This window comes from Panulirus ornatus, chromosome 57, assembly GCF_036320965.1.
Source record: "Panulirus ornatus isolate Po-2019 chromosome 57, ASM3632096v1, whole genome shotgun sequence".
Lineage (NCBI taxonomy): Eukaryota > Metazoa > Arthropoda > Malacostraca > Decapoda > Palinuridae > Panulirus > Panulirus ornatus.
This window is the reverse complement of record NC_092280.1, coordinates 14,346,279-14,373,298: the sequence shown is the minus strand read 5'-3', so window position 1 is coordinate 14,373,298 and position 27,020 is coordinate 14,346,279. Positions and strand designations below refer to the sequence as shown.

The 27,020-nt window shown below is 42.7% G+C and overlaps 1 protein-coding gene across 5 annotated transcripts in view; it reads left to right on the top strand.

Moving 5' to 3' along the window:
• The window catches only part of LOC139766193 (uncharacterized), a 197,098-nt gene that overhangs the window by 44,059 nt on the left and 126,019 nt on the right, over positions 1-27,020 (top strand). For all 5 annotated transcript variants that reach the window (XM_071694466.1, XM_071694467.1, XM_071694469.1 and 2 more), the window contains one exon: positions 6,625-6,721. In XM_071694466.1, the coding sequence (XP_071550567.1) occupies positions 6,625-6,721 (97 nt within the window). The remainder of the gene's footprint in view (positions 1-6,624; positions 6,722-27,020) is intronic.

Sequence of the window (27,020 nt, the reverse complement as noted above, 5' to 3'; positions counted from 1 at the left end):
GCAAATATACATACCTACACAGCTTTCCATGTTTACCCCAGATGCTTCACATGCCCTGATTCAATCCACTGAGAGCACATCAACCCCGGTATACCACTTCGATCCAATTCACTCTATTCCTTGCCCTCCTTTCACCCTCCTGCATGTTCAGGCCCCGATCACACAAAATCTTTTTGACTCCATCTTTCCACCTCCAAGTTGGTCTCCCACTTCTCTCGTTCCCTCCACCTCCGACATATATATCCTCTTGGTCAATCTTTCCTCACTCATTCTCTCCATGTGCCCAAACCATTTCAAAACACCCTCTTCTGTTCTCTCAACCACGCTCTTTATATTTCCACACATCTCTCTTACCCTTACGTTACTTCCTCGATCAAACCACCTCACACCACACATTGTCCTCAAACATCTCATTTCCAGCACATCCACCCTCCTGCGCACAACTCTATCCATAGCCCACGCCTCGCAACCATACAAAATTGTTGGAACCACTATTCCTTCAAACATACCCATTTTTGCTTTCCGAGATAATGTTCTCGACTTCCACACATTCTTCTAGGCTCCCAGGATTTTCGCCCCCTCCCCCACCCTATGATCCACTTCCGCTTCCATGGTTCCATCCGCTGCCAGATCCACTCCCAGATATCTAAAACACTTTACTTCCTCCAGTTTTTCTCCATTCAAACTTACCTCCCATTTGACTTGATCCTCAATCCTACTGTATCTAATAACCTTGCTCTTATTGACATTTACTCTTAACTTTCTTCTTTCACACACTTTACCAAACTCAGTCACCAGCTTCTGCAGTTTCTCGCATGAATCAGCCACCAGCGCTGTATCATCAGCGAACAACAACTGACTCACTTCCCAAGCTCTCTCATCCCCAGCAGACTTCATACTTGCCCCTCTTTCCAAAACTCTTGCATTCACGTCCCTAACAACCCCATCCATAAACAAATTAAACAACCATGGAGACATCACACACCCCTGCCGCAAACCTACATTCACTGAGAACCAATCACTTTCCTCACTTCCTACACGTACACATGCCTTACATCCACGATAAAAACTTTTCACTGCTTCTAACAACTTGCCTCCCACGCCATATATTCTTAATACCTTCCACAGAGCATCACTATCAACTCTATCATATGCCTTCTCCAGATCCATAAATGCTACATACAAATCCATTTGCTTTTCTAAGTATTTCTCACATACATTCTTCAAAGCAAACACCTGTTCCACACATCCTCTACCACTTCTGAAACCACACTGCTCTTCCCCAATCTGATGCTCTGTACATGCCTTCACCCTCTCAATCAATACCCTCCCATATAATTTACCAGGAATACTCAACAAACTTATACCTCTTTAATTTGAGCACTCTCTTATCCCCTTGAGATGTATAGGTATGTATATTTGTGTGTGGATTTGTATGTATATACCTGTGTATGTGGGTGGTTTGGACCATTCTTTCGTCTGTTTCCTCGTGCTACATCGGTAATGCAGGAGACAGCGACAAAGCAAAAAATATTTAATAAGGACTTTTATGTAGCAATTATGGATGTGGAGAGAGCATATGATAGGGATGATAGGGCTGCTCTGAGGAAGTATTAAGAGAGTAAGGCATGTGCTCAGGTAGGAAAGGAAGAGAGTGAGTGGTTTCAGGTGAACAGAAGTCTGTGGCAGGGATGTATGATGTCCCCATGGCTGTTTGACTTGTTTATGAGGGTATGATGATGGAGGTAAATGCAAGGATCATGGAGTGAGAACTAGGAATAGAAGGGTTAGGGAGGTGTCAGGTCTTGCTTGCTGATAACGTGCTGGTGGCATATTTGTTTGAGAAACTGCAAAAGCTGGTGCCTGAGTTTGGGAGAATGTGTAAAAGGTAAAAGTTGAGAGTAAATGCAAAAATAAACAAGGTTATTAAATTTAGCAGTTCAAAGAAACAGGTTAGTTAGGGTGCAAGTTTGAATGGAGAGATTTTGGAGGAAGTGATGGGAATTAGATATTTGGGAGTGAACATGGCAATGAATGGAGCATGAGGGCTGAAATGAGTCATATAGTAGGTGAGGGGGCAAATTCCCAAGGCTTATTTACGAATGTGTGGAAAGATGGCGAAGATGGGCATGTTTGAAGGTATAGGAGTCCCAATGGTGTTGTATGGATGCAAGATGTGGACTTTAGATAAGTATGTACAGAAGATATTTGAAGGTTGGTTGAAGGTGTTAGATGATAGAGTGGCAGATTTTGGGTGTTTTGGTCGAGGTGGTGTGCAAAGTGAGAGGGTCAGGGAGAATGATTTGGTAAACAGAGAAAAGGTAGTGAAAGCTTTGCGGAAGATGAAAACCGGCAAGGCAGCGGGTTTGGATGGTATTGCAGTTGAATATATTAAAAAAGGAGTTGACTGTGTTGTTGACTAGTTGGTGAGGATATTCAGTGTATGTATGGCTCATGGTGAAGTGCCTGAGGATTGGCAGAATGCATACATAGTGAAATTGTGCAAAGGCAAAGAGGATAAAGGTGATTGTTCAAATTACAGAGGTATAAGTTTGTTGAGTATTCCTGGTAGATTATATGGGAGGGTATTGATTGAGAGGGTGAAGGCATGTACAGAGCATCAGATTGGGGAAGAGCAGTGTGGTTTCAGAAGTGGTAGAGGATGTGTGGATCAGGTGTTTGCTTTGAAGAATGTATGTGAGAAATACTTAGAAAAGCAAATGGATTTGTATGTAGCATTTATGGATCTGGAGAAGGCATATGATAGAGTTGATAGAGATGCTCTGTGGAAGGTATTAAGAATATATGGTGTGGGAGGAAAGTTGTTAGAAGCAGTGAAAAGTTTTTATTGAGGATGTAAGGCATGTGTACGTTTAGGAAGAGAGGAAAGTGATTGGTTCTCAGTGAATGTAGGTTTGCGGCAGGGGTGTGTGATGTCTCCATGGTTGTTTAATTTGTTTATGGATGGGGTTGTTAGGGAGGTAAATGCAAGAGTTTTGGAAAGAGGGGCAAGTATGAAGTCTGTTGGGGATGAGAGAGCTTGGGAAGTGAGTCAGTTGTTGTTCGCTGATGATACAGCGCTGGTGGCTGATTCATGTGAGAAACTGCAGAAGCTGGTGACTGAGTTTGGTAAAGTGTGTGGAAGAAGAAAGTTAAGAGTAAATGTCAATAAGAGCAAGGTTATTAGGTACAGTAGGGTTGAGGGTCAAGTCAATTGGGAGGTGAGTTTGAATGGAGAAAAACTGGAGGAAGTGAAGTGTTTTAGATATCTGGGAGTGGATCTGGCAGCGGATGGAACCATGGAAGCGGAAGTGGATCATAGGGTGGGGGAGGGTGCGAAAATTATGGGGGCCTTGAAGAATGTGTGGAAGTCGAGACATTATCTCGGAAAGCAAAAATGGGTATGTTTGAAGGAATAGTAGTTCCAACAATGTTGTATGGTTGCGAGGCGTGGGCTATGGATAGAGTTGTGCGCAGGAGGATGGATGTGCTGGAAATGAGATGTTTGAGGACAATGTGTGGTGTGAGGTGGTTTGATCGAGTGAGTAACGTAAGGGTAAGAGAGATGTGTGGAAATAAAAAGAGCGTGGTTGAGAGAGCAGAAGAGGGTGTTTTGAAGTGGTTTAGGCACATGGAGAGGATGAGTGAGGAAAGATTGACCAAGAGGATATATGTGTCGGAGGTGGAGGGAGCAAGGAGAAGAGGGAGACCAAATTGGAGGTGGAAAGATGGAGTGAAAAAGATTTTGTGTGATCGGGGCCTGAACATGCAGGAGGGTGAAAGGAGGGCAAGGAATAGAGTGAATTGGAGCGATGTGGTATACCGGGGTTGACGTGCTGTCAGTGGATTGAATCAAGGCATGTGAAGCGTCTGGGGTAAACCATGGAAAGCTGTGTAGGTATGTATATTTGCGTGTGTGGACGTATGTATATACATGTGTATGGGGGTGGGTTGGGCCATTTCTTTCATCTGTTTCCTTGCGCTACCTCGCAACCGTGGGAGACGGCGACAAAGTATAAAAAAAAAAAAAAAAATAAAAAGTTTGTTGAGTATTCCTGGTAAATTATATGGGAGGGTATTGATTGAGAGGGTGAAAGCATGTACAGAGCATCAGATTGGGGAAGAGCAGTGTGGTTTCAGAAGTGGTAAAGGGTATGTGGATCAGGTGTTTGCTTTGAAGAATGTATGTGAGAAATACTTAGAAAAACAAATGGATTTGTATGTAGCATTTATGGATCTGGAGAAGGCATATGATAGAGTTGATAGAGATGCTTTGTGGAAGGTATTAAGAGTATATGGTGTGGGAGGCAAGTTGTTAGAAGCAGTGAAAAGTTTTTGTGGATGATGTAAGGCATGTGCACATGTAGGAAGAGAGGAAAGTGATTGGTTCTCAGTGAATGTTGGTTTGCGGCAGGGGCGCGTGATGTCTCCATGGTTGTTTAATTTGCTTATGGATGGGGTTGTTAGGGAGGTAAATGCAAGAGCTTTGGAGAGAGGGGCAAGTATGCAGTCTGTTGTGGATGAGAGAGCTTGGGAAGTGAGGCCGTTGTTGTTTGCTGATGATATGGCGCTGGTGGCTGATTTGGGTGAGAAACTGCAGGTGGTGACTGAGTTTGGTAAAGTGTGTGGAAGAAGAAAGCTGAGAGTAAATGCGAATAAGAGCAAGGTTATTAGGTACAGTAGGGTTGAGGTAGAAGTCGATTGGGAGGTAAGTTTGAATGGAGAAAAACTGGAGGAAGTGAAGTGTTTTAGATATCTGGGAGTGGATTTGGCAGCAGATGGAACCATGGAAGTGGTAGTGAGTCACAGAGTGGGGGAGGGGGTGAAAGTTCTGGGAGCGTTGAAAAATGTTTGGAAGGCGAGAACATTATCTCAGAAAGCTAAAATGGGTATGTTTGATTGAATAGTGGTTCCAACAATGTTATATGGTTGCAAGGCATGGGCTATAGATAGGGTTGTGCGGAGGAGGGTGGATGTGTTGGAAATGAGACGTTTGAGGACAATATGTGGAGTGAGGTGGTTTGATGGAATAAGTTTGAGGACAATATGTGGTGTGAAGTGGTTTGATCGAATAAGTGATGAAAGGGTAAGAGAGATGTGTGGTAATATAAGTGTGGTTGAGAGAGCAGAAGAGGGTGTATTGAAATGGTTTGGTCACATGGAGAGAATGAATGAGGAAAGATTGACAAAGAGGATATATGTGCCAGAAGTGGAGGGAATGTGGAGAAGTGGGAGACCAAACTGGAGGTGGAAGGATGGAGTTGAAAAGATTTTGGGCGATTGGGGCCTGAACATGCAGGAGGATGAAAGGTGTGCAAGGAATAGAGTGAATTGGAACGATGTGGCATACTGGGGTCGATGTGCTGTCAGTGGATTGAACCAGGGCATGTGAAGCGTCTGGGGTAAACCATGGAAAGTTTTGTGTTGCCTGAATGTGGAAAGGGAGCTGTGGTTTCGCTGCATTACACATGACAGCTAGAGACTGAGTGTGAATGAATGTGGCCTTTGTTGTCTTTTCCTAGTGCTTCCTCATGCACTTGTTGGGGAAGGGGGTTGTCGTTTCATGTGTGGCGGGATAGTGACAGGATTGAATAAAGGCAGCAAGTATGAATTATGTACATATGCATATATGTATATGTCTGTTTATGTATGTATATGTATACGTTGAAATGTATAGGTATGTATATGTGCATGTGTGGATGTGTATGTAGATGGGTTGGGCCATTCTTTCGTCTGTTTCCTTGCGCTACCATGCTAACACGGGAGACAGTGAAAAAGTATAATAAAAAATAAGTATTAATGTACAGAAGAGGAATGTGTTTGAGACGAAATGCTTGGGGATAGTATGTGGTGTGAGGAGGTTTGATTAGTTAAAAAATGATAGGGTGTGAGAGTTATGGTAATAAGAAGAGTGTGGTTGAGGATGCTGAAGAATTGCTGATTTTTTTTTCCACTTGTGTAGCATGGGAAATATTTAGGGATCACTTTTTCCATAAATCATTGTCACAGTTATTTGTTTAATGTATGTCTTTCCATTGTTCATCTATCTACAACTGAGAGTTGCTCCTTAGTATATTGAAAAGATGTTTGACTTCTCTCATGGATTAGGTCAGTCATATCACACTGTACTCTTTATATAGTTGTTGCACAGCTTATAATGAATTTAATGGCATTAAGACTCTTAATCGTAGTGTAGATTTTCGAAAGCTATGTCCCTAATATTAAGGTTTAACCTGGAACTTGGCTCATAACATGAAGATTTAACCTGATCCATAAGGGTCTGATCAAGTGCATCAAACTGCATGTATTTTATACTGTATGGATATAAAGAAAAAAATTCATTGGCAGTAGACACATAACTTTAGGTTGAATTTTGCCACTTTAGGGCTCCTAATGATAAAAAGGTTTAACCAAGAACTTAACTTGCTTTGCTACTTGAAGAAAATTCCACCTTTGGCCATGTGATTAGATACAAGTGTTTTTGATATTTTCCAAAAAGAATTTCCAAACTTTTTTGCACATTCAGTAACTGTTCTGCAATGTAGATGACACAAGTGTCCCATGTAATACCCCTCAAATTGTTGAAAGGAACTACTCCAGTCTGATGTTAATAATACATTGCAGGTCACAACCAAGAATGTGTCCTTGATACTCTTCTTCACTGCAAAACTCTTCTCTACTGTAGTGCAAGACAACCATTGATATTTGTACCTCTGATAAAGTAAGTACCTACCATTGTTTATGAAGAAAGTACTGTAACATGATAAGAGTGTTCTTTCCATTTTCTGACCATGATATTGGAGATGCTGGAATTTTCGCATACTTATGTGTCTGGCATTGATTGCAAGACAGTCGGGGAGAAATTCAACTGTAAAAGGAAGTGACCACGTAGTCAGTAGGACACTGGATGTCAGTGGTTAACCAAGTAACAAGTAGTTTCTTTGTACCACTCTAGAGAGCTGTACCTAGAGCAATTGTTCTGGTTCACTGGCTCTTCTTAGGTCTGGTATGGTAAGGCCTAGCTGTATAAAACTCCTTTCCTGTACAGTGCACATAGATCATTACTGTGTGCTTTCATGATACTGTTCAGTAGTTGGTAGGCAGCCAATGATCAGTGATATACATTACCAGTATTACCCTCCGGGGTATCAGGAGGATTAGTGATGGCTGCATAGAGCCAGTACTTCAGTGGTAGTCGAGATGCACGCCTCTGATGCAGGTAGCTGCCTTTTATATCTGCCTCACCCACATGTGGATTACTGGCATTCTGTCCACAAACATATAACTTCTTGGCATGCATAATTCTTGACAATGCGTAACTCGCACAGCTTATTCTTTGTAACTCCACATTTTCTTGCAGGGAGCTCTATGTTTTATCCTTCCCTTTTGGCAAAATGGTAGAATCAGTAGATGGAAGTAGTAGGTAGGAACATTTACGTTGGAGCATTAAGTAGAAATGGTAGATAGGAACATTAGGTAGAAGTAGTCAGTAGGAACATTAGGTATAACCTGCTATCACTGTGCTTGAGATGCCTTCTGCCAGTGGCCTTTTAAGGGTGAGGCACTGAAGGCTAAGAGAGGCACTTGGTCCACTAGTTGTCGAGACTCTGTTTCCATGGCCACTTCGTTTATGGAATTCCAGATGGAAACAGGGATTAGAGATGTAGATAGACAGATAGAGAGCTTCCATGCTATCTTGTCTGAAATATGGCAAATGTTGAACATTATTTTATGACTTAATTATAGAATGTGTTGTAGGTCATCCTGATTATAATATTGATGATGATTAACTCTTCGAGTGGAAGTTCACCTTTGCTATGGTTGTATCAGTGTCAGTAATGAAAAGAAGTATAGACTTGTCAAGGACATTCAGTCCAAAGCTTTGAAGCTGCTAGAGCACTGTGAGAAAGGTCCTTGGGTTAGTATAATTGAAAAATCAGTTTACTGCCTCCCATCCATATGGATTACTACTTTTCAGTTCACATTTCCACCTCACTCAAAATTGTTTACAACACATAACTCATGTGCTTCACTATTTTGAAATCTTATATATCTTAATTTCTCTCACATGAATTGAAATTTCCAAGCTCCTTTCCAAGCTTGGAAAGGAAATTGTGTGAGGAAGTATTAGGAGAGATTGAGTGTAGAATGGTAAAAGGTGAGAGCAAATGACCTGAGGGGAGTGGGTGAGGAGTGGGATGTATTTAGGGAAGCAGTGATGTCTTGCACAAAACATGCCTGTGGTATGAGAAAGATGGGAGATGGGCAGATTAGAAGGGGTTGTGAGTGGTGAGATGAAGAAGTAAGATTGTTAGTGAAAAAGAAAAGAGAGGCATTTGGATGATATTTGCAGGGAAGTAGTGCAAATGATTGGGATATGTATAAAAGAAAGTGGCAAGAGGTCAAGAGAAAGGTGCAAGAGGTTAAAAAGAGGGCAAATGAGAGTTGGGGTGAGTGAATGTTATTAAATTCTAAGGAGAATAAAAGGATGTTTTGGAAGGAGGTAAATAATGTGCGAAAGACAAGAGAACAAATAGGAACATTGGTGGAAGGAGCAAAAGAGAAAGTGATAACAGGTAGTGATGAAGTGAGAAAGAGAGGAGTGAGTATTTTGAAGATTTGTTGAATGTGTTTGATAATAGAGTGGCAAATATAGGATGTTTTGGTCGGGGTGGTGTACAAAATGAGGGGTTCATGGAGAATGATTTGGTGAAGAGAGGAGGTAGTGAAAGCTTTGCGGACGATGAAATCTGGCATTGTCATGGGTTTGGATGGTATTCCCATGGAATATATTAAAAAAAGGTGTGTCTGTGTTGTTGATTGGTTGGTAAGGGTATTCACTGTATTTATGGACCATGGTGAAGCACCTAAGGATTGGCAGAATACATGCGTACTGCCATTGTACAAAGGCAAATGGGATGAAGGCGAGTGTTCAAACTACATAGGCATAAGTTTTTTGAGTATTCCTGGGAAATTATTATTTATTAATTTATTTGTTATACTTAATCGCCGTCTCCTGCATCAGTGAGGTAGCACAAGGAAACAGATGAAAGAATGTCCCAACCCACCCACATACACATTTATATACATAAACGCCCACACACACACATACACATACCTATCTATTTCAACATGTACATACATATACATACACAGACATATACACATGTACATATTCGTACTTGCTGCCTTCGTCCATTCCCATCGCCACCCCGCTGCACACGAAATAGCATCCCCCCCTCCCCCTCCAGCAAGGCACAACTAGGAACAGACAAAAAAGAAAAACCAAATACTTTCACACTGGCTCAAGCTGTCATGTGCAATGCACAGAAACTGCAGCTCCCTTTCCACATCCAGGCCCCACAGACCTTTCCATGGTTTATATGAGATGCTTCACATGTCCTGGCTCAATCCATTGACTGCATGTCGACCCCGTACACCAAATCGTTCCTTTTCACTCTATCCCTTGCAAGCCTTTCATCCTTCTCTATGTTCAGGCCCTGATCGCTCAAAATCTTTTTCACTCCATCCTTCCTCCTCCAATTTGGTCTACAGCTTCTCATTCTTCCCTACACCTATGACACATATATCCTCTTTGTCAATATTTCCTCACTCATTCTCTCCATATGCCCAAAGCATTTCAACACATCCTCTTCTCCTCTTTCCATCACACCCTTTTTATTACCATACATCTGTCTTACCCTTTCATTATTTACTTGATCAATCCACCTCACACCACATATTGTCTTCAATTATTTCATTTCCAACACACACACATATATATTATTATATTTATTATACTCAGTTGCTGTCTCTCTCATGTGCTAGGTAGTGAAAGGAAACAGATGAAAGAATGGCCCAACCCACCCCCATACATATGTATATACATATACGCCCACACATGCACATATACATACCTATATATTTCAACATATACATACATATACATTTTTTTTTTTTTTTTCATACTATTCGCCATTTCCCGCGATAGCGAGGTAGCGTTAAGAACAGAGGACTGGGCCTTTGAGGGAATATCCTCACCTGGCCCTCATATTTGCTACCTTCATCCATTCCCATCGCCATCCCACAACACATGAAAAACAGCACCTCTCTCCCACCAGCACGCGTGAGGTAGCGCTAGGAAAAGACAACAAAGGCCTTATTCGTTCAAACTCAGTCTTTAGTTGTCATATGTAATGCACGGAAACCACAGCTCCCTTTCCACATCCAGGCCCCACAAAACATTCCATGGTTTACCCCAGACACTTTACATGCCCTGGTTTAATCCATTGACAGCCCGTCGACCCCGGTATACCACATCGTTCCAATTCACTCTATTGCTTGCAAGCCTTTCACCCTCCTGTATGTTCAGGCCCTGATTGCTCAAAATCTTTTTCACTCCATCCTTCCACCTCCACTTTGGTCTTCCACTTCTCATCGTTCCCTCCACCTCTGACACATTTATCCTCTGTCAGTCTTTCCTCACTCATTCTCTCCATGTGACCAAACCATTTCAATACACCCTCTTCTGCTCTCTCAACCACACTTTTATTTTATTACAACATATCTCTCTTACCCTTTCATTACTTACTCAATCAAACCACCTCACGCCACATATTGTACTCAAACATTTCATTTCCAGCACATCCACCCTCCTCCGCACAGCCCTATCTATAGCCCATACCTCGCAATCATATAACATTGTTAGAACACTGTTCCTTCAACCATTTCCATTTTTTACTCTCTAAGATAACCTTCTCATCTTCCACACATTCTTCAATGCTCCCAGAACCTTTGCCCCCTACCCTACCCTATGACTCACTTCTGTTTCCATGGTTCCATCTGCTGCTAAATCCACTCCCACATACCTAAAACACTTCTCTTCATCCGATTTTTCTCCATTCAAACTTACCTCCCAATTAACTTGTCCCTCAACCCTACAGAACCTAATTACCTTGCTCATATTCACATTTTCTCTCAGCTTTCTTCTTTCACACACTTTACCAAACTCAGTCACCAACTTCTGAAGTTTCTCACCTGAATCACCCACCAACACTGGATCATCAGTGAACAACAACTGACTCACTTCCCAACCATGGAGACATCACGCACCCCTGCCGCAAACCAACATTCACTGGGAAACAATCACTTTCTTCTCTTCCTAATCGTACACATGCCTTATATCCTTTATAAAATCTTTTCACTGCTTTTAGCAACTTATCTCCTGCACCATATGCTCTTAATGCCTTCCAGAAAGCATCTCTGTCAACTCTTATCATATGCCTTCTCCAGATCCATAAATACCCTATGCAAAACCATCTGTTTTTCTGAGTATTTCTCAAATGTATTCTTCAAAGCAAACACCTGATCCACACATCCTCTACCACTTCTAAAACCACACTGCTCTTCCCCAGTCTGATGCTCCATACATGCCTTTACCCTCTCAGTTAATACCCTCCCATATAATTTCCCAGGAAGACTCCACTAGCTTATACCTGTGTAACTTAAACACACCTTTATCCCCTTTGCCTTTGTACAGTGGCACTATGCATGCATTCCAACAATCTTCAGGCACTTCACCATGAACCATACATACATTGAATATCTTTAGCAACCAATCAGTAACACAGTCACCCCCTTTTTTGATAAACTCCACTGCAATACCATCCAAACCAGCCGCCTTGCCGACTTTCATCTTTTCTATTTACCAAACCATTCTCCCTGACCCTCTCACTTCACACACCACCTCAACCAAAACACCATATGTCTGCCACTCTGTCATCAAACACATTAAACAAACCTTCAAAATACTCACTCCACTACTTGTTATTACCTCCCCATTAGCTCTCTCCACCGATGTTTTTTTTTTTCTTTTTTTTTTTTTCTTTTTTTTTTTTTTTTTTTACTATTGCCAGTTAGTAGTGTGAAGTGAGGGAAGGTCTATCTACATATGCTGTGCTAGGATGTTTGTTTGTTGGCAAACTGACCTAACTACATGTTGATAGTGAAAGAAGTTGTTAGTTGGAAGAAGTGTATGGATACTATAAGAGGAAGATTGTAGATCAGATTGCTGATAGCATAGTTAGAAATAAGTTAGGAGATGGCAGTTAGATGATGTTTCGGATATAAATGGATCTCCAACTTAGGTTGTCGACTTGGACACAGTGACCTTCCAGCACCGCTCACCTTCCAGTGCAGCCTGTCGTACAGGAGCAATGGGCAACCCTGCCAAGGCGTCCAGCACCCTGCCCGACAACCCGACCTCAGGAACTGGTACCTGCCATTGGGAGCCACAGGAGAACAGCCTAATCCTGCACACCCCAAGCCAACAAAGGGGAGATGACCTTATATCTGCCCGGTGGCCGACACCAGATGTACAAGGCAGGCTCCGATTTTTTAACCTGTGCTCTTGGACCACATCCTGTGAAGGGAGTGAGTCCAGCTTAGGGCTTTGACCGTGCACACCTCAAGGTCCCGGTATGTCAGCCCTAACCCTCTGAGAGCTCTCGCGCTTTCTTGACACCATGCACCTTGCCAACTTAAGGTGGTAGATGTTACGTGCACGGTGTCTTTCCTGGTGTATTCCTGTACGCCTTGTAAGACTTCCGGGGTACCGTAGTAACTGCACTTGTAATGGTGTGCAGCTGAAAGAGGGAAGTAAACCCCAGAGACCTGCATGTCATTGATGTAGGCCTCTGTGCCTTTGGAAGCCACGATGTCCGGCTTCCGAAAGGACCCCACAATCGGAATGCGCGGCTCGCAGGACACCTCATAACCCCTCTGTCTCAGTCGCCCGGCCAGATAGGCACAGATGTTGTCGTGCCTTTTTACCCTCCCGCCATGTGTACGAGGGCATATCTGTGCGATGTGCCCAAGTGTACCTGGCTTCTGACAGGTGTCGCAGAGGCTGTTGATCTCGGGCCGGCCTCTGGATGCTGTGGCAGGGGTGGGTAATGCTAATATCCCCACGTGGACAGCCTTCACATAATCAGCACCTGACAGGAAACGGTTCCTGCTATTCACCCATCTGCTCACCTGAGGCACAGCTGCAGATGGAGCAAGAGCCACACCGTCGACGGTGCTGACCAGGTTGGCCCTCCATATGTGCTGGCGTTCGGATTTACTACCTGCCTGTCGACCAGCAATGCATGCGGGTCCAGACCAGCGCTGCAGCTTGCTCAGCACTGCAGGCTCCCGGACAGCCGCCTGAATCACTAGGTCGGTCGAGGTGAGTAGTTTTTCGAACCGCGCTTGTTTATTTAGCCGGACGGTTGAAACAAAGTCTGGTATACCCAGCCCACCATCTCCAGTTACCGAGTGGAAGAATGCACAGGGCACGTCATGGGCTAGGCGCAGCCAGCGGCGGACCGCCACTCGCACTTGCCTGTCCATGCGTGCTAACTGAGTCTTAAATACTTCCCCCAACACCAGTCGATGCATGGGCTTGGGCATCAGATGCTCCACAAGCAACGCAATCTGCTGTTGAGGTTTTAGAGGGGCTCTGGTGATGTTTCGAAGCCCCTCTTCTAGCAGAGCCCCATAGGACTTACGCTGACCCCTGGCCCTGACAAGAATCCCGAGGTACTTGTATTCGTCCTCAGCACTCATGGATCCTACAGCGCTACCCAAGACTTGGAACGTCCTGTTCTTATTGACGTACCAAGTCTTGCGCTTGCCGTCGACCTCCATGCTGAGGGTACGACACTTCCTTGGATTTACCTGAAGCCTACCCCTCGTGAGGGTCGCAGCCATCATGTCCATTGCCTTCTGCAAGCCAGTGGGCGTCTGTGCAACCAGGACCAAATCATAGGCAAAAGCCAATGCTGATACTTTTTGGTCACCCAACTTAACCCCTACAACGGTCTCCTTCACCCTTGCAATTCCCTCGTCAATCACAAGGTTGAAGAGAATCGGTGATAATGGGTCACCCTGTTTGACCCCATGAGTCATACTTATCTTGTCCGACATCCCGTTGCTGCCTTCGATGTTAGTGAAGGCTCGGTCATAGGTCGACATAATGTATGTCCTGACAAGGGCAGGGATGCCCTTCTGCGACATGGCCCGCTCGATAGTGCTATGATTAACACTATCAAATGCTTTGGCCACACTTTAATTACCTCCTTCCAAAACATCTTTTTTTTTCATTATTATACTTTGTCGCTGTCTCCCGCATTAGCGAGGTAGCGCAAGGAATCAGACGAAAGAATGGCTCAACCGACCCATATACACAGGTATAGACGTACATGCCCACACACACACACATACATTTATACACATGTACATATTCGTACTTGTTGCCTTCATCCATTCTCGTCGCCACTCCGCCACACATGAAAAAACAACTCTATTGCTTGCAAGCCTTTCACCCTCCTGTAAGTTCAGGCCCTGATCACTCAGAATCTTTTTCACTCCATCCTTCCACTTCCAATTTGGTCTCCCACTTCTCCTCGTTCCCTCTGCCTCTGACACATATATCCTCTTTGTCAATCTTTCCTTTCTCATTCTATCCATGTGACCAAACCATTTCAATACACCCTCTTCTGCTCTCTCAATCACTTTTTTTTTATTACCACACATCTCTCTTACCCTTTCATTACTTACTTAATCAAACCACCTCACACCTGCATATTGTCCTCAGACATTCCATTTCTACCACATCCGCCCTCCTCCGCACAACCCTATCTATAGCCCATGCCTTGCAACCATATAACATTGTTGGAACCTTTATTCTTTCAAACACCCATTTTTGCTTTCTGAGATAACCTTCTCACCTTCCACACATTCTTCAATTTCTTCAATGCTCCCAGAACCTTCACCCCCTCCCCACCCTGTGACTCACTTCTGCTTCCATTGTTCCATCTGCTGCCACATCCACTCCCTGATATCTAAAACACTTCATTTCCTCCAGTTTTTCTCTGTTCAGACTTACCTCCCAATTGACTTCCCCTCAACCCTACTGAACCTGATAACCTTGCTCTTATTCACATTTACTCTCAGCTTTCTTCATTCACACACTTTACCAAAACTCACTCACCAACTTCTGCAGTTTCTCACCCAATTCAGCCACCAGCGCTGTATCATCAGCGAGCAATAACTCACTTCCCAAGCCCTTGCATCTATAACAGACAGTATACTTGCCCCTCTCTCCAAAATCTTGCATTCACCTCCTTAAGAACCCCAGCCATAAACAAAGTAAACAACCATGGAGCCATCACACACCCTTGCTGCAAACCGACATTCACTGGGAACCAATCACTTTCCCCTATTCCTACTTGTACACATGCCTTACACCCTTGATGAAAACTTTTCATTGCTTCTAGCACCTTACTTCATGCACCATATACTCTTAGTACCTTCTGTAGAGCATCTCTATCAAATATCAAATGGTTTCTCCAGATCACGTACATTCTTCAAAGCAAACACTTGATACACACATCCTCTACTACTTTGGAAACCCCACTGCTCTTCCCCAATCTGATGTTCTGTATGTGCCTTCACGCTCTCAGTCAATATTTATTTTAATTATTTATTTTGCTTTGTCGCTGTTTCCTGCTTTAGCGAGGTAGCGCAAGGAAACAGACGAAAGAATGACCCAACCCACCCACATACACATATATATACATACCTGTCTACACACGCAAATATACATACCTATACATCTCAACGTATACATATACACACACAGACATATGCATATATACACATGTACATAATTCAGACTGTCTGCCTTTATTCATTCCCATCACCACCCTGCCACACATGATATAACAACCCCCTCCCCCCGCATGTGTGCAAGGTAGCGCTAGGAAAAGACAACAAAGGCCACATTCGTTCACACTCAGTCTCTAGCTGTCATGTATAATGCACTGAAACCACAGCTCCCTTTTCACATCCAGGCTTCAAAAAACCTTCCGTGGTTTACCCCAGACAATTCACATGCCCTCGTTCAATCCATTGACATCAGGTCGACCCCAGTATACTACATTGTTCCATTGTTGTTCGCTGATGATACAGTGCTGGTGGCTGATTCGTGTGAGAAACTGCTTAGAAAAGCAAATTGATTTGTATGTAGCAATCATGCATCTGGAGAAGGCATATGGTAGAATTGATTGAGATGCTCTGTGGAAGGCATTAAGAATATATGGTGTGGGGGCAAGTTTGCAATGTGTTGCATTGGAATTTATTAAAAAAGTGGGTGACTATTGTTGACTGGTTGGTAAAGTTATTTAATGTATGTATGACTCATGGTGAGGTGCCTTAGGATTGGCAGAAAGCTTGCATAGTGCCGTTGTACAAAGGCAAAGAGGATAAAAGTGAGTGCTTAAATTACAGAGGTATAAGTTTGTTGAGTATTCCTGGGAAATTATATGGGAGGGTTTTGATTGAGAGGGTAAAGGCATATACAGAGCATCAGATTGGGGAAGAGCATTGTGGTTTCAGAAATGGTAGAGGATGTGTGGATCAGGTGTTTGCTTCGAAGAATGTATGTGAGAAATACTTAGAAAAGCAAATGGATTGGTATGTGGCATTTATGGATCTGGAGAAGGCATATGATAGAGTTGATAGAGATGCTCTGTGGAAGGTATTAAGAATAAATGGTGTGGGAGGCAAGTTGTTAGAAGCAGTGAAAAGTTTTTATCGAGGATGTAAGGCATGTGTACGTGTAGGAAGAGAGGAAAGTGATTGGTTCTCAATGAATGTAGGTATGCGGGAGGGGTGTGTGATGTCTCCATGGTTGTTTAATTTGTCTATGGATGGGGTTGTTAGGGAGGTGAATGTAAGAGTTTGGAAAAGGGGGCAAGTATGCAGTCTGTTGTGGATGAGAGAGCTTGGGAAGTGTCATTTGTTGTTCGCTGATGATACAGCGCTGGTGGCTGATTTGGGTGAGAAACTGCAGAAGCTGATGACTGAGTTTGGTAAAGTATGTGAAAGAAGGAAGCTGAGAGTAAATGTGAATAAGAGCAAGGTTATTAGGTACAGTAGGGTTGAGGGACAAGTCAATTGGGAGGTAAGTTTGAATGGAGAAAAACTGGAGGAAGTAAAGTGTTTTAGATATCTGGGAGTGGATCTGGCAGCGGATGGAACCATGAAAGCGGAAGTGAATCATAGGGTGGGGGAGGGGGCGAAAGTTCAGGGAGCGTTGAAGAATGTGTCAAGAACATTTTCTCGGAAAGTAAAAATGGGTTGTTTGAAGGAATAGTGGCTCCAACAATGTTATATGGTTGCAAGGCGTGGGCTATGGATAGAGTTGTGCACAGGAGGGTGGATGTGCTGGAAATGAAGTGTTTGAGGACAATATGTGGTGTGAGGTGGTTTGATCGAGTAAGTGATAATAGGGTAAGAGAGATGTGTGGTAATAAAAAGAGTGTGGTTGTGAGAGCAGAAGAGGGTGTTTTGAAATGGTTTGTTCACATGGAGAGAATGAGTGAGGAAAGATTGACCAAGAGGATATATGTGTCAGAGGTGGAGGGAACGAGTAGAAGTGGGAGACCAAAAGACCAAATTGGAGGTGGAAAGATGGAATGAAAAAGATTTTGAGTGATCAGGGCCTGAACATGCAGGAGGGTGAAAGGCATGCAAGGAATAGATTGGATTGGAATGATGTGATATACCGGGGCCGATTTGCTGTCAGTGGATTGAACCAGGGCATGTGAAGCGTCTGGGTAAACCATGGAAAGTTGTGTGGGGACTGGATGTGGAAAGGGAGCTGTGGCTTCTGTGCATTATTACATGACAGCTAGAGACTGAGTGTGAACGAAAGTGGCCTTTGTTGTCTTTTCTTAGCGCTACCTGGCACACATTTGGGGGGAGGGGTTGTTATTCCATGTGTGGCGAGGTGGCGATGAGAATAGATAAAGGCAGACTGTATGAATTATGTACATGTGTATATATGTATATGTCTGTGTGTGTATATATATGTGACCATTGAGATGTATAGGTATGTATGTTTGCGGGTGTGTACATGTATGTATGTACATGTGTATGTAGGTGGGTTGGGCCATTCTTTCGTCTGTTTCCTTGCGCTACCTCGCTAACGCGGGAGAAAGCAACGAAGCAAAATATATATATATATATATATATATATATATATATATATATATATATATATATATATATATATATATATATTTTTTTTTTTTTTTTTTTTATACTTTGTCGCTGTCTCCCGCGTTTGCGAGGTAGCGCAAGGAAACAGACGAAAGAAATGGCCCAACCCCCCCCATACACATGTATATACATACGTCCACACACGCAAATATACATACCTACACAGCTTTCCATGGTTTACCCCAGATGCTTCACATGCCTTGATTCAATCCACTGACAGCACGTCAACCCCGGTATACCACATCGCTCCAATTAACTCTATTCCTTGCCCTCCTTTCACCCTCCTGCATGTTCAGGCCCCAATCACACAAAATCTTTTTCACTCCATCTTTCCATCTCCAATTTGGTCTCCCTCTTCTCCTTGCTCCCTCCACCTCCGACACATATATCCTCTTGGTCAATCTTTCCTCACTCATCCTCTCCATGTGCCCAAACCACTTCAAAACACCCTCTTCTGCTCTCTCAACCACGCTCTTTTTATTTCCACACATCTCTCTTACCCTTACGTTACTCACTCGATCAAACCACCTCACACCACACATTGTCCTCAAACATCTCATTTCCAGCACATCCATCCTCCTGCGCACAACTCTATCCATAGCCCACGCCTCGCAACCATACAACATTGTTGGAACCACTATTCCTTCAAACATACCCATTTTTGCTTTCCGAGATAATGTTCTCGACTTCCACACATTCTTCAAGGCCCCCAGAATTTTCGCCCCCTCCCCCACCCTATGATCCACTTCCGCTTCCATGGTTCCATCCGCTGCCAGATCCACTCCCAGATATCTAAAACACTTCACTTCCTCCAGTTGTTCTCCATTCAAACTCACCTCCCAATTGACTTGACCCTCAACCCTACTGTACCTAATAACCTTGCTCTTATTCACATTTACTCTTAACTTTCTTCTTCCACACACTTTACCAAACTCAGCGTCATCTCAGGTAAACCCCCACCGTCGGTAGTGCCACTCGCTAAGCTGGACTACGGTGTATCTTGGGCTGCCACTCTAACTGGCCCCTAATCCAGCAGTGCCCGGAGAGCCACATGTAGCGGGCCCCTCACGTCCGCCCTTGCCCCAATGTTGTTCCTGCTGTAACCGTGGCAGAGGAAGCGCTCTTCATGATTACCATGGATACTCCATCGCCTCCATCCCCCGACGCTCAAACCATCATGCAGCAGCCCAGCCCAGAGGACGCCAAGAAAAAACATTACTCGAGTGGTCACCAGGAGCAAGCGTTTGCATTGCCGTCGTGAGATTGTATATATGTATATATATATATATATATATGTATGTATGTATATATATATATATATATATATATATATATATATATATATATATATATATATATATATATATCCCTGGGGATAGGGGAGAAAGAATACTTCCCATGTATTCCCTGCGTGTCGTAGAAGGCGACTAAAAGGGGAGGGAGCGGGTGGCTGGAAATCCTCCCCTCTCGTTTTTTTTTTTTTTTTTTTTAATTTTCCAAAAGAAGGAACAGAGAAGGGGGCCAGGTGAGGATTTTCCCTCTAAGGCCCTGTCCTCTGTTCTTAACGCTACCTCGCAAACGCGGGAAATGGCGAATCGTATGAAAAAAAAAAAAAAAAAAATATATATATATATATATATATATATATATATATCTATTCCAAGGCCCATCGCACCCCCAGCAGCCGCAGCCGCAGCAACAGCCGCCCCCGCCACAGCAGGGCCCACAGCCGCAGCCGCAGCAGCAGCCGCATCTGCACCCGCTGCTCGGATACGTCTCTCACGGCAACAAGATCCTGTCTCGTAACCTCAACGGCACGCTCAGCTGGATGGAAGGCATCATTGAAGAGATACCTGAGGGTGAGATGAACAGCCCATACCCCACATTCTACTTTCCTCATCATCCTGTCGTCAGGGAAGTCAGCACCACAAGTAAAGCATCCTCCTCGAAGGCTCAGAGTGGGGTGCCTAAATGTGTGTGGATGTAACCAAGATGTGAAGACCCTTACTGGAAAAACAATCACTCTTGAAGTAGAACCTTCAGACACAATTGAAAATGTGAAGGAAAATAGTGAAATTGGAGAAAAATGTAGCTTAGACATTGAAGCTTATTGATACAGTGGTTAAATTGATGAGAACTGCTATTGACGTTTGTGTAAATAAATTATACATTTCCTTTTTTCCATAGCCAGAGGTTGAACCATTATGTGACATTCATTTTTTTCATTCATTTCAAGCTAGAAGTTTCAGTTTTCTAAATTGTTTCTTACATTTTTCATATGTATATATATGTATGTGTGTGTGTGTGTATATGTGCGTATGTATGTGTATGTGTGTGTATGTGTATATGTATATATATATATGTATATTATCCCTGGGGATAGGGGTGAAAGAATACTTCCCACGTATTCCTCGCGTGTCGTAGAAAGCGACTAGAGGGGACGGGAGTGGGGGGCCAGAAATCCTCCCCTCCTTGTATTAACTTTCTAAAATGGGAAAATGGGATATATATATATATATATATATATATACATATATATATATATATATATATATATATATATATATATAAATAAATAAATGAATAAATATATATATATATATATATATATATATATATATATATATATATATATCCCTGGGGATAGGGGATTAAGAATACTTCCCACGTATTCCCTGCGTGTCGTAGAAGGCGACTAAAAGGGGAGGGAGCGGGGGGCTGGAAATCCTCCCCTCTTGTTTTTTTTTTTTTTTTTTTTTTTTTTTTTTTTTTCCAAAAGAAGGACCAGAGGGGGCCAGGTAAGGATATTCCAAAAAAGGCCCAGTCCTCTGTTCTTAACGCTACCTCGCTAATGCGGGAAATGGCGAATAGTTTAAAAGAAGAAAGAAGATATATATATATATATATATATATATATATATATATATATATATATATATATATATATATATATATATATAAGGACTGATGATTGGGAATACCTGGTTTAAAAAGCGAGATATACATAAGTATATTTATGTAAGTAGGAGAGATGGCCAGAGAGCGTTATTGGATTACGTGTTAATTGACAGGCGCGCGAAAGAGAGACTTTTGGATGTTAATGTGCTGAGAGGTGCAACTGGAGGGATGTCTGATCATTATCTTGTGGAGGCTAAGGTGAAGATTTGTATGGGTTTTCAGAAAAGAAGAGTGAATGTTGGGGTGAAGAGGGTGGTGAGAGTAAGTGAGCTTGGGAAGGAGACTTGTGTGAGGAAGTACCAGGAGAGTCTGAGTACAGAATGGAAAAAGGTGAGAACAATGGAAGTAAGGGGAGTGGGGGAGGAATGGGATGTATTTAGGGAATCAGTGATGGATTGTGCAAAAGATGCTTGTGGCATGAGAAGAGTGGGAGGTGGGTTGATTAGAAAGGGTAGTGAGTGGTGGGATGAAGAAGTAAGAGTATTAGTGAAAGAGAAGAGAGAGGCATTTGGACGATTTTTGCAGTTAAAAAATGAAATTGAGTGGGAGATGTATAAAAGAAAGAGACAGGAGGTCAAGAGAAAGGTGCAAGAGGTGAAAAAAAGGGCAAATGAGAGTTGGGGTGAGAGAGTATCATTAAATTTTAGGGAGAATAAAAAGATGTTCTGGAAGGAGGTAAATAAAGTGCGTAAGACAAGGGAGCAAATGGGAACTTCAGTGAAGGGCGCAAATGGGGAGGTGATAACAAGTAGTGGTGATGTGAGAAGGAGATGGAGTGAGTATTTTGAAGGTTTGTTGAATGTGTTTGATGATAGAGTGGCAGATATAGGGTGTTTTGGTCGAGGTGGTGTGCAAAGTGAGAGGGTTAGGGAAAATGATTTCGTAAACAGAGAAGAGGTAGTAAAAGCTTTGCGGAAGATGAAAGCCGGCAAGGCAGCAGGTTTGGATGGTATTGCAGTGGAATTTATTAAAAAAGGGGGTGACTGTATTGTTGACTGGTTGGTAAGGTTATTTAATGTATGTATGACTCATGGCAGGACCTTGCAGGAAGGTGAAAAGTGTACATGGGACAGAGTGAATTCAATTAATGTATTATACAGGGGATGACTTGCTGTCATTGGACTGTACCAGGGCATATGAAGCAGCTGGTGGGGAGCCAAGGTGAGGTCTGTGGGGATTGGTTGTGGATATGGGACTGTGGTTTTAGTGCATAACACATGACAGTTAGAAAATAGATATGAGTGAATGAGGCTTTTCTTTGTCTGTTTCTGTTGCTGACCCACCAATGCAGGAAACAGCGAACAAGTTTGAATATAATTGGGTGGTAAGTTTCCCTGGGGATAGGGGAGAAAGAATACTTCCCACGTATTCCCTGCGTGTCGTAGAAGGCGACTAGAAGGGAAGGGAGCGGGGGGCTGGAAATCCTCCCCTCTCGTTTTTTTTTTTTTTTTTCTTTTTTTTTTAATTTTCCAAAAGAAGGAACAGAGAAGAGGTCCAGGTGAGGATATTCCCTCGGGGGCCCAGTCCTCTGTTCTTGACGCTACCTCGCTATCGCGGGAAATGGCGAATAGTATGAAAAAAAAAAAAAAAAAAAAATGACTCATGGTGAGGTGCCTGAGGATTGGCGGAATGCGTGCATAGTGCCATTGTACAAAGGCAAAGGGGATAAGAGTGAGTGCTCAAATTACAGAGGTATAAGTTTGTAGAGTATTCCTGGTAAATTATATGGGAGGGTATTGATTGAGAGGGTGAAGGCATGTACAGAGCATCAGATTGGGGAAGAGCAGTGTGGTTTCAGAAGTGGTAGAGGATGTGTGGATCAGGTGTTTGCTTTGAAGAATGTATGTGAGAAATACTTAGAAAAGCAAATGGATTTGTATGTAGCATTTATGGATCTGGAGAAGGCATATGATAGAGTTGATAGAGATGCTCTGTGGAAGGTATTAAGAATATATGGTGTGGGAGGCAAGTTGTTAGAAGCAGTGAAAAGTTTTTATCGAGGATGTAAGGCATGTGTACGTGTAGGAAGAGAGGAAAGTGATTGGTTCTCAATGAATGTAGGTTTGCGGCAGGGGTGTGATGTCTCCATGGTTGTTTTATTTGTTTATGGATGGGGTTGTTAGGGAGGTAAATGCAAGAGTCCTGGAAAGAGGGGCAAGTATGAAGTCTGTTGGGGATGAGAGAGCTTGGGAAGTGAGTCAGTTGTTGTTCGCTGATGATACAGCGCTGGTGGCTGATTCATGTGAGAAACTGCAGAAGCTGGTGACTGAGTTTGGTAAAGTGTGTGGAAGAAGAAAGTTAAGAGTAAATGTGAATAAGAGCAAGGTTATTAGGTACAGGAGGGTTGAGGGTCAAGTCAATTGGGAGGTGAGTTTGAATGGAGAAAAACTGGAGGAAGTGAAGTGTTTTAGATTGAATTGACCCTCAACCCTACTGTACCTAATAACCTTGCTCTTATTCACATTTACTCTTAACTTTCTTCTTCCACACACTTTACTAAACTCAGTCACCAGCTTCTGCAGTTTCTCACATGAATCAGCCACCAGCGCTGTATCATCAGCGAACAACAACTGACTCACTTCCCAAGCTCTCTCATCCCCAACAGACTTCATACTTGCCCCTCTTTCCAAAACTCTTGCATTTACCTCCCTAACAACCCCATCCATAAACAAATTAAAAAACCATGGAGACATCACACACCCCTGCCGCAAACCTACATTCACTGAGAACCAATCACTTTCCTCTCTTCCTACACGCACACATGCCTTACATCCTCGATAAAAACTTTTCACTGCTTCTAACAACTTTCCTCCCACACCATATATTCTTAATACCTTCCACAGAGCATCTCTATCAACTCTATCATATACCTTCTCCAGATCCATAAATGCTACATACAAATCCATTTGCTTTTCTAAGTATTTCTCACATACGTAAGGGTAAGAGAGATGTGTGGAAATAAAAAGAGCGTAGTTGAGAGAGCAGAAGAGGGTGTTTTGAAATGGTTTGGTCACATGGAGAGAATGAGTGAGGAAAGACTGACCAAGAGGATATATGTGTCGGAGGTGGAGGGAACGAGGAGAAGAGGGAGACCAAATTGGAGGTGGAAAGATGGAGTGAAAAATATTTTGTGTGATCGGGGCCTGAACATGCAGGAGGGTGAAAGGAGGGCAAGGAATAGAGTGAATTGGAGCGATGTGGTATACCGGGGTTGACGTGCTGTCAGTGGATTGAATCAAGGCATGTGAAACATCTGGGGTAAACCATGGAAAGCTGTGTAGGTATGTATATTTGCGTGTGTGGACGTATGTATATACATGTGTATGGGGGTGGGTTGGGCCATTTCTTTCGTCTGTTTCCTTGCGCTACCTCGCAAACGCGGGAGACAGCGGCAAAAAAAAAATATATATATATATATATATATATATATATATATATATATATATATATATATATATATATATATATATATATCTGTATGTGTATATCTTTTTTTCTTTCAAACTATTCGCCATTTCCCGCATTAGCGAGGTAGCGTTAAGAACAGAGGACTGGGCCTTTGAGGGAATACCCTCACCTGGCCCAATTCTCTGTTCCTTCTTTTGGAAAATTGAAAAAAAAAAAAAAAAAAAACGAGAGGGGAGGATTTCCAACCCCCCGCTCCCTCCCCTTTTAGTCGCCTTCTACGACACGCAGGGAATACGTGGGAAGTATTCTTAATCCCCTATCCCCAGGGATATATATATATATATATTATCCCTGGGGATAGGGGAGAAAGAATACTTCCCACGTATTCCCTGCGTGTCGTAGAAGGCGACTAAAAGGGGAGGGAGTGGGAGGCTGGAAATGCTCCCCTCTCTTTTTTTTTTTCCAAAAGAAGAAACAGAGAAGGGGGAGGGGTGAGGATATTCCCTCAAAGGCCCAGTCCTCATCCTCTGTTCTTAACGCTACCTCGCTATTGCGGGAAATGGCGATTAGTATAAAAAGAAAAAAAAAAAAATATATATATATATATATATATATATATATATATATATATATATATATATATATATATATATATATATATATATAATTTTCTTTCTTTCAAGCTATTCGCCATTTCCCGCGGTAGCGAGGTAGCGTTAAGAACAGAGGACTGGGCCTTTGAGGGAATATCCTCACCTGGCCCCCTTCTATGTTCCATCTTCTGGGGAAAAAAAAAAAAAAAAAAAAAAAGCGAGAGGGGAGGATTTCCAGCCCCCCGCTCCCTCCCCTTTTAGTCGCCTTCTACGACACACAGGAAATACGTGGGAAGTATTCTTTCTCCCCTATCCCCAGGGATAATATATATATATATATATATATATATATATATATATATATATATATATATATCCTCACCTGGCCACCTCTGTTCCTTCTTTTGGAAAATTAAAAAAAAAAGAGAGGGGAGGATTTCCAGCTCCCCACTCCCTCCCCTTTTAGTCGCCTTCTATGACACTCAGGGAATACGTGGGAAGCATTCTTAATCCCCTATCCCCTGTGGGATACAGCGACAAAGTATAAAAAAAAAAAAAAAAAAATATATATATATATATATATATATATATATATATATATATATATATATATTTATACATATTTCGTCTGTTTCCTTGCGCTACCTCGCAAACGCGGGAGACAGCGACAAAGCAAAAATATATATATATATATATATATATATATATATATATATATATATATATATATATATATATATATATATTTTTTTTTTTTCTTTTTTTTTTTATACTTTGTCGCTGTCTCCCGCGTTTGCGAGGTAGCGCAAGGAAACAGACGAAAGAAATGGCCCAACCCCCCCCATACACATGTACATACACACGTCCACACACGCAAATATACATACCTACACAGCTTTCCATGGTTTACCCCAGACGCTTCACATGCCTTGATTCAATCCACTGACAGCACGTCAACCCCTGTATACCACATCGCTCCAATTCACTCTATTCCTTGCCCTCCTTTCACCCTCCTGCATGTTCAGGCCCCGATCACACAAAATATTTTTCACTCCATCTTTCCACCTCCAATTTGGTCTCCCTCTTCTCCTCGTTCCCTCCACCTCCGACACATATATCCTCTTGGTCAATCTTTCCTCACTCATTCTCTCCATGTGCCCAAACCATTTCAAAACACCCTCTTCTGCTCTCTCAACCACGCTCTTTTTATTTCCACACATCTCTCTTACCCTTACGTCACTTACTCGATCAAACCACCTCACACCACACATTTTCCTCAAACATCTCATTTCCAGCACGTCCATCCTCCTGCGCACAACTCTATCCATAGCCCACGCCTCGCAACCATACAACATTGTTGGAACCACTATTCCCTCAAACATACCCATTTTTGCTTTCCGAGATAATGTTCTCGACTTCCACACATTCTTGAAGGCTCCCAAAACCCTCCCCCACCCTATGATCCACTTCCGCTTCCATGGTTCCATCCGCTGACAGATCCACTCCCAGATATCTAAAACACTTCACTTCCTCCAGTTTTTCTCCATTCAAACTCACCTCCCAATTGACTTGACCCTCAACCCTACTGTACCTAATAACCTTGCTCTTATTCACATTTACTCTTAACTTTCTTCTTTCACACACTTTACCAAACTCAGTCACCAGCTTCTGCAGTTTCTCACATGAATCAGCCACCAGCGCTATATCATCAGCGAACAACAACTGACTCACTTCCCAAGCTCTCTCATCCCCAACAGACTTTATACTTGCCCCTTTTTCCAAAACTCTTGCATTCACTTCCCTAACAACCCCATCCATAAACAAATTAAACAACCATGGAGACATCACACACCCCTGCCGCAAACCTACATTCACTGAGAACCAATCACTTTCCTCTCTTCCTACACGTACACATGCCTTACATCCTCGATAAAAACTTTTCACTGCTTCTAA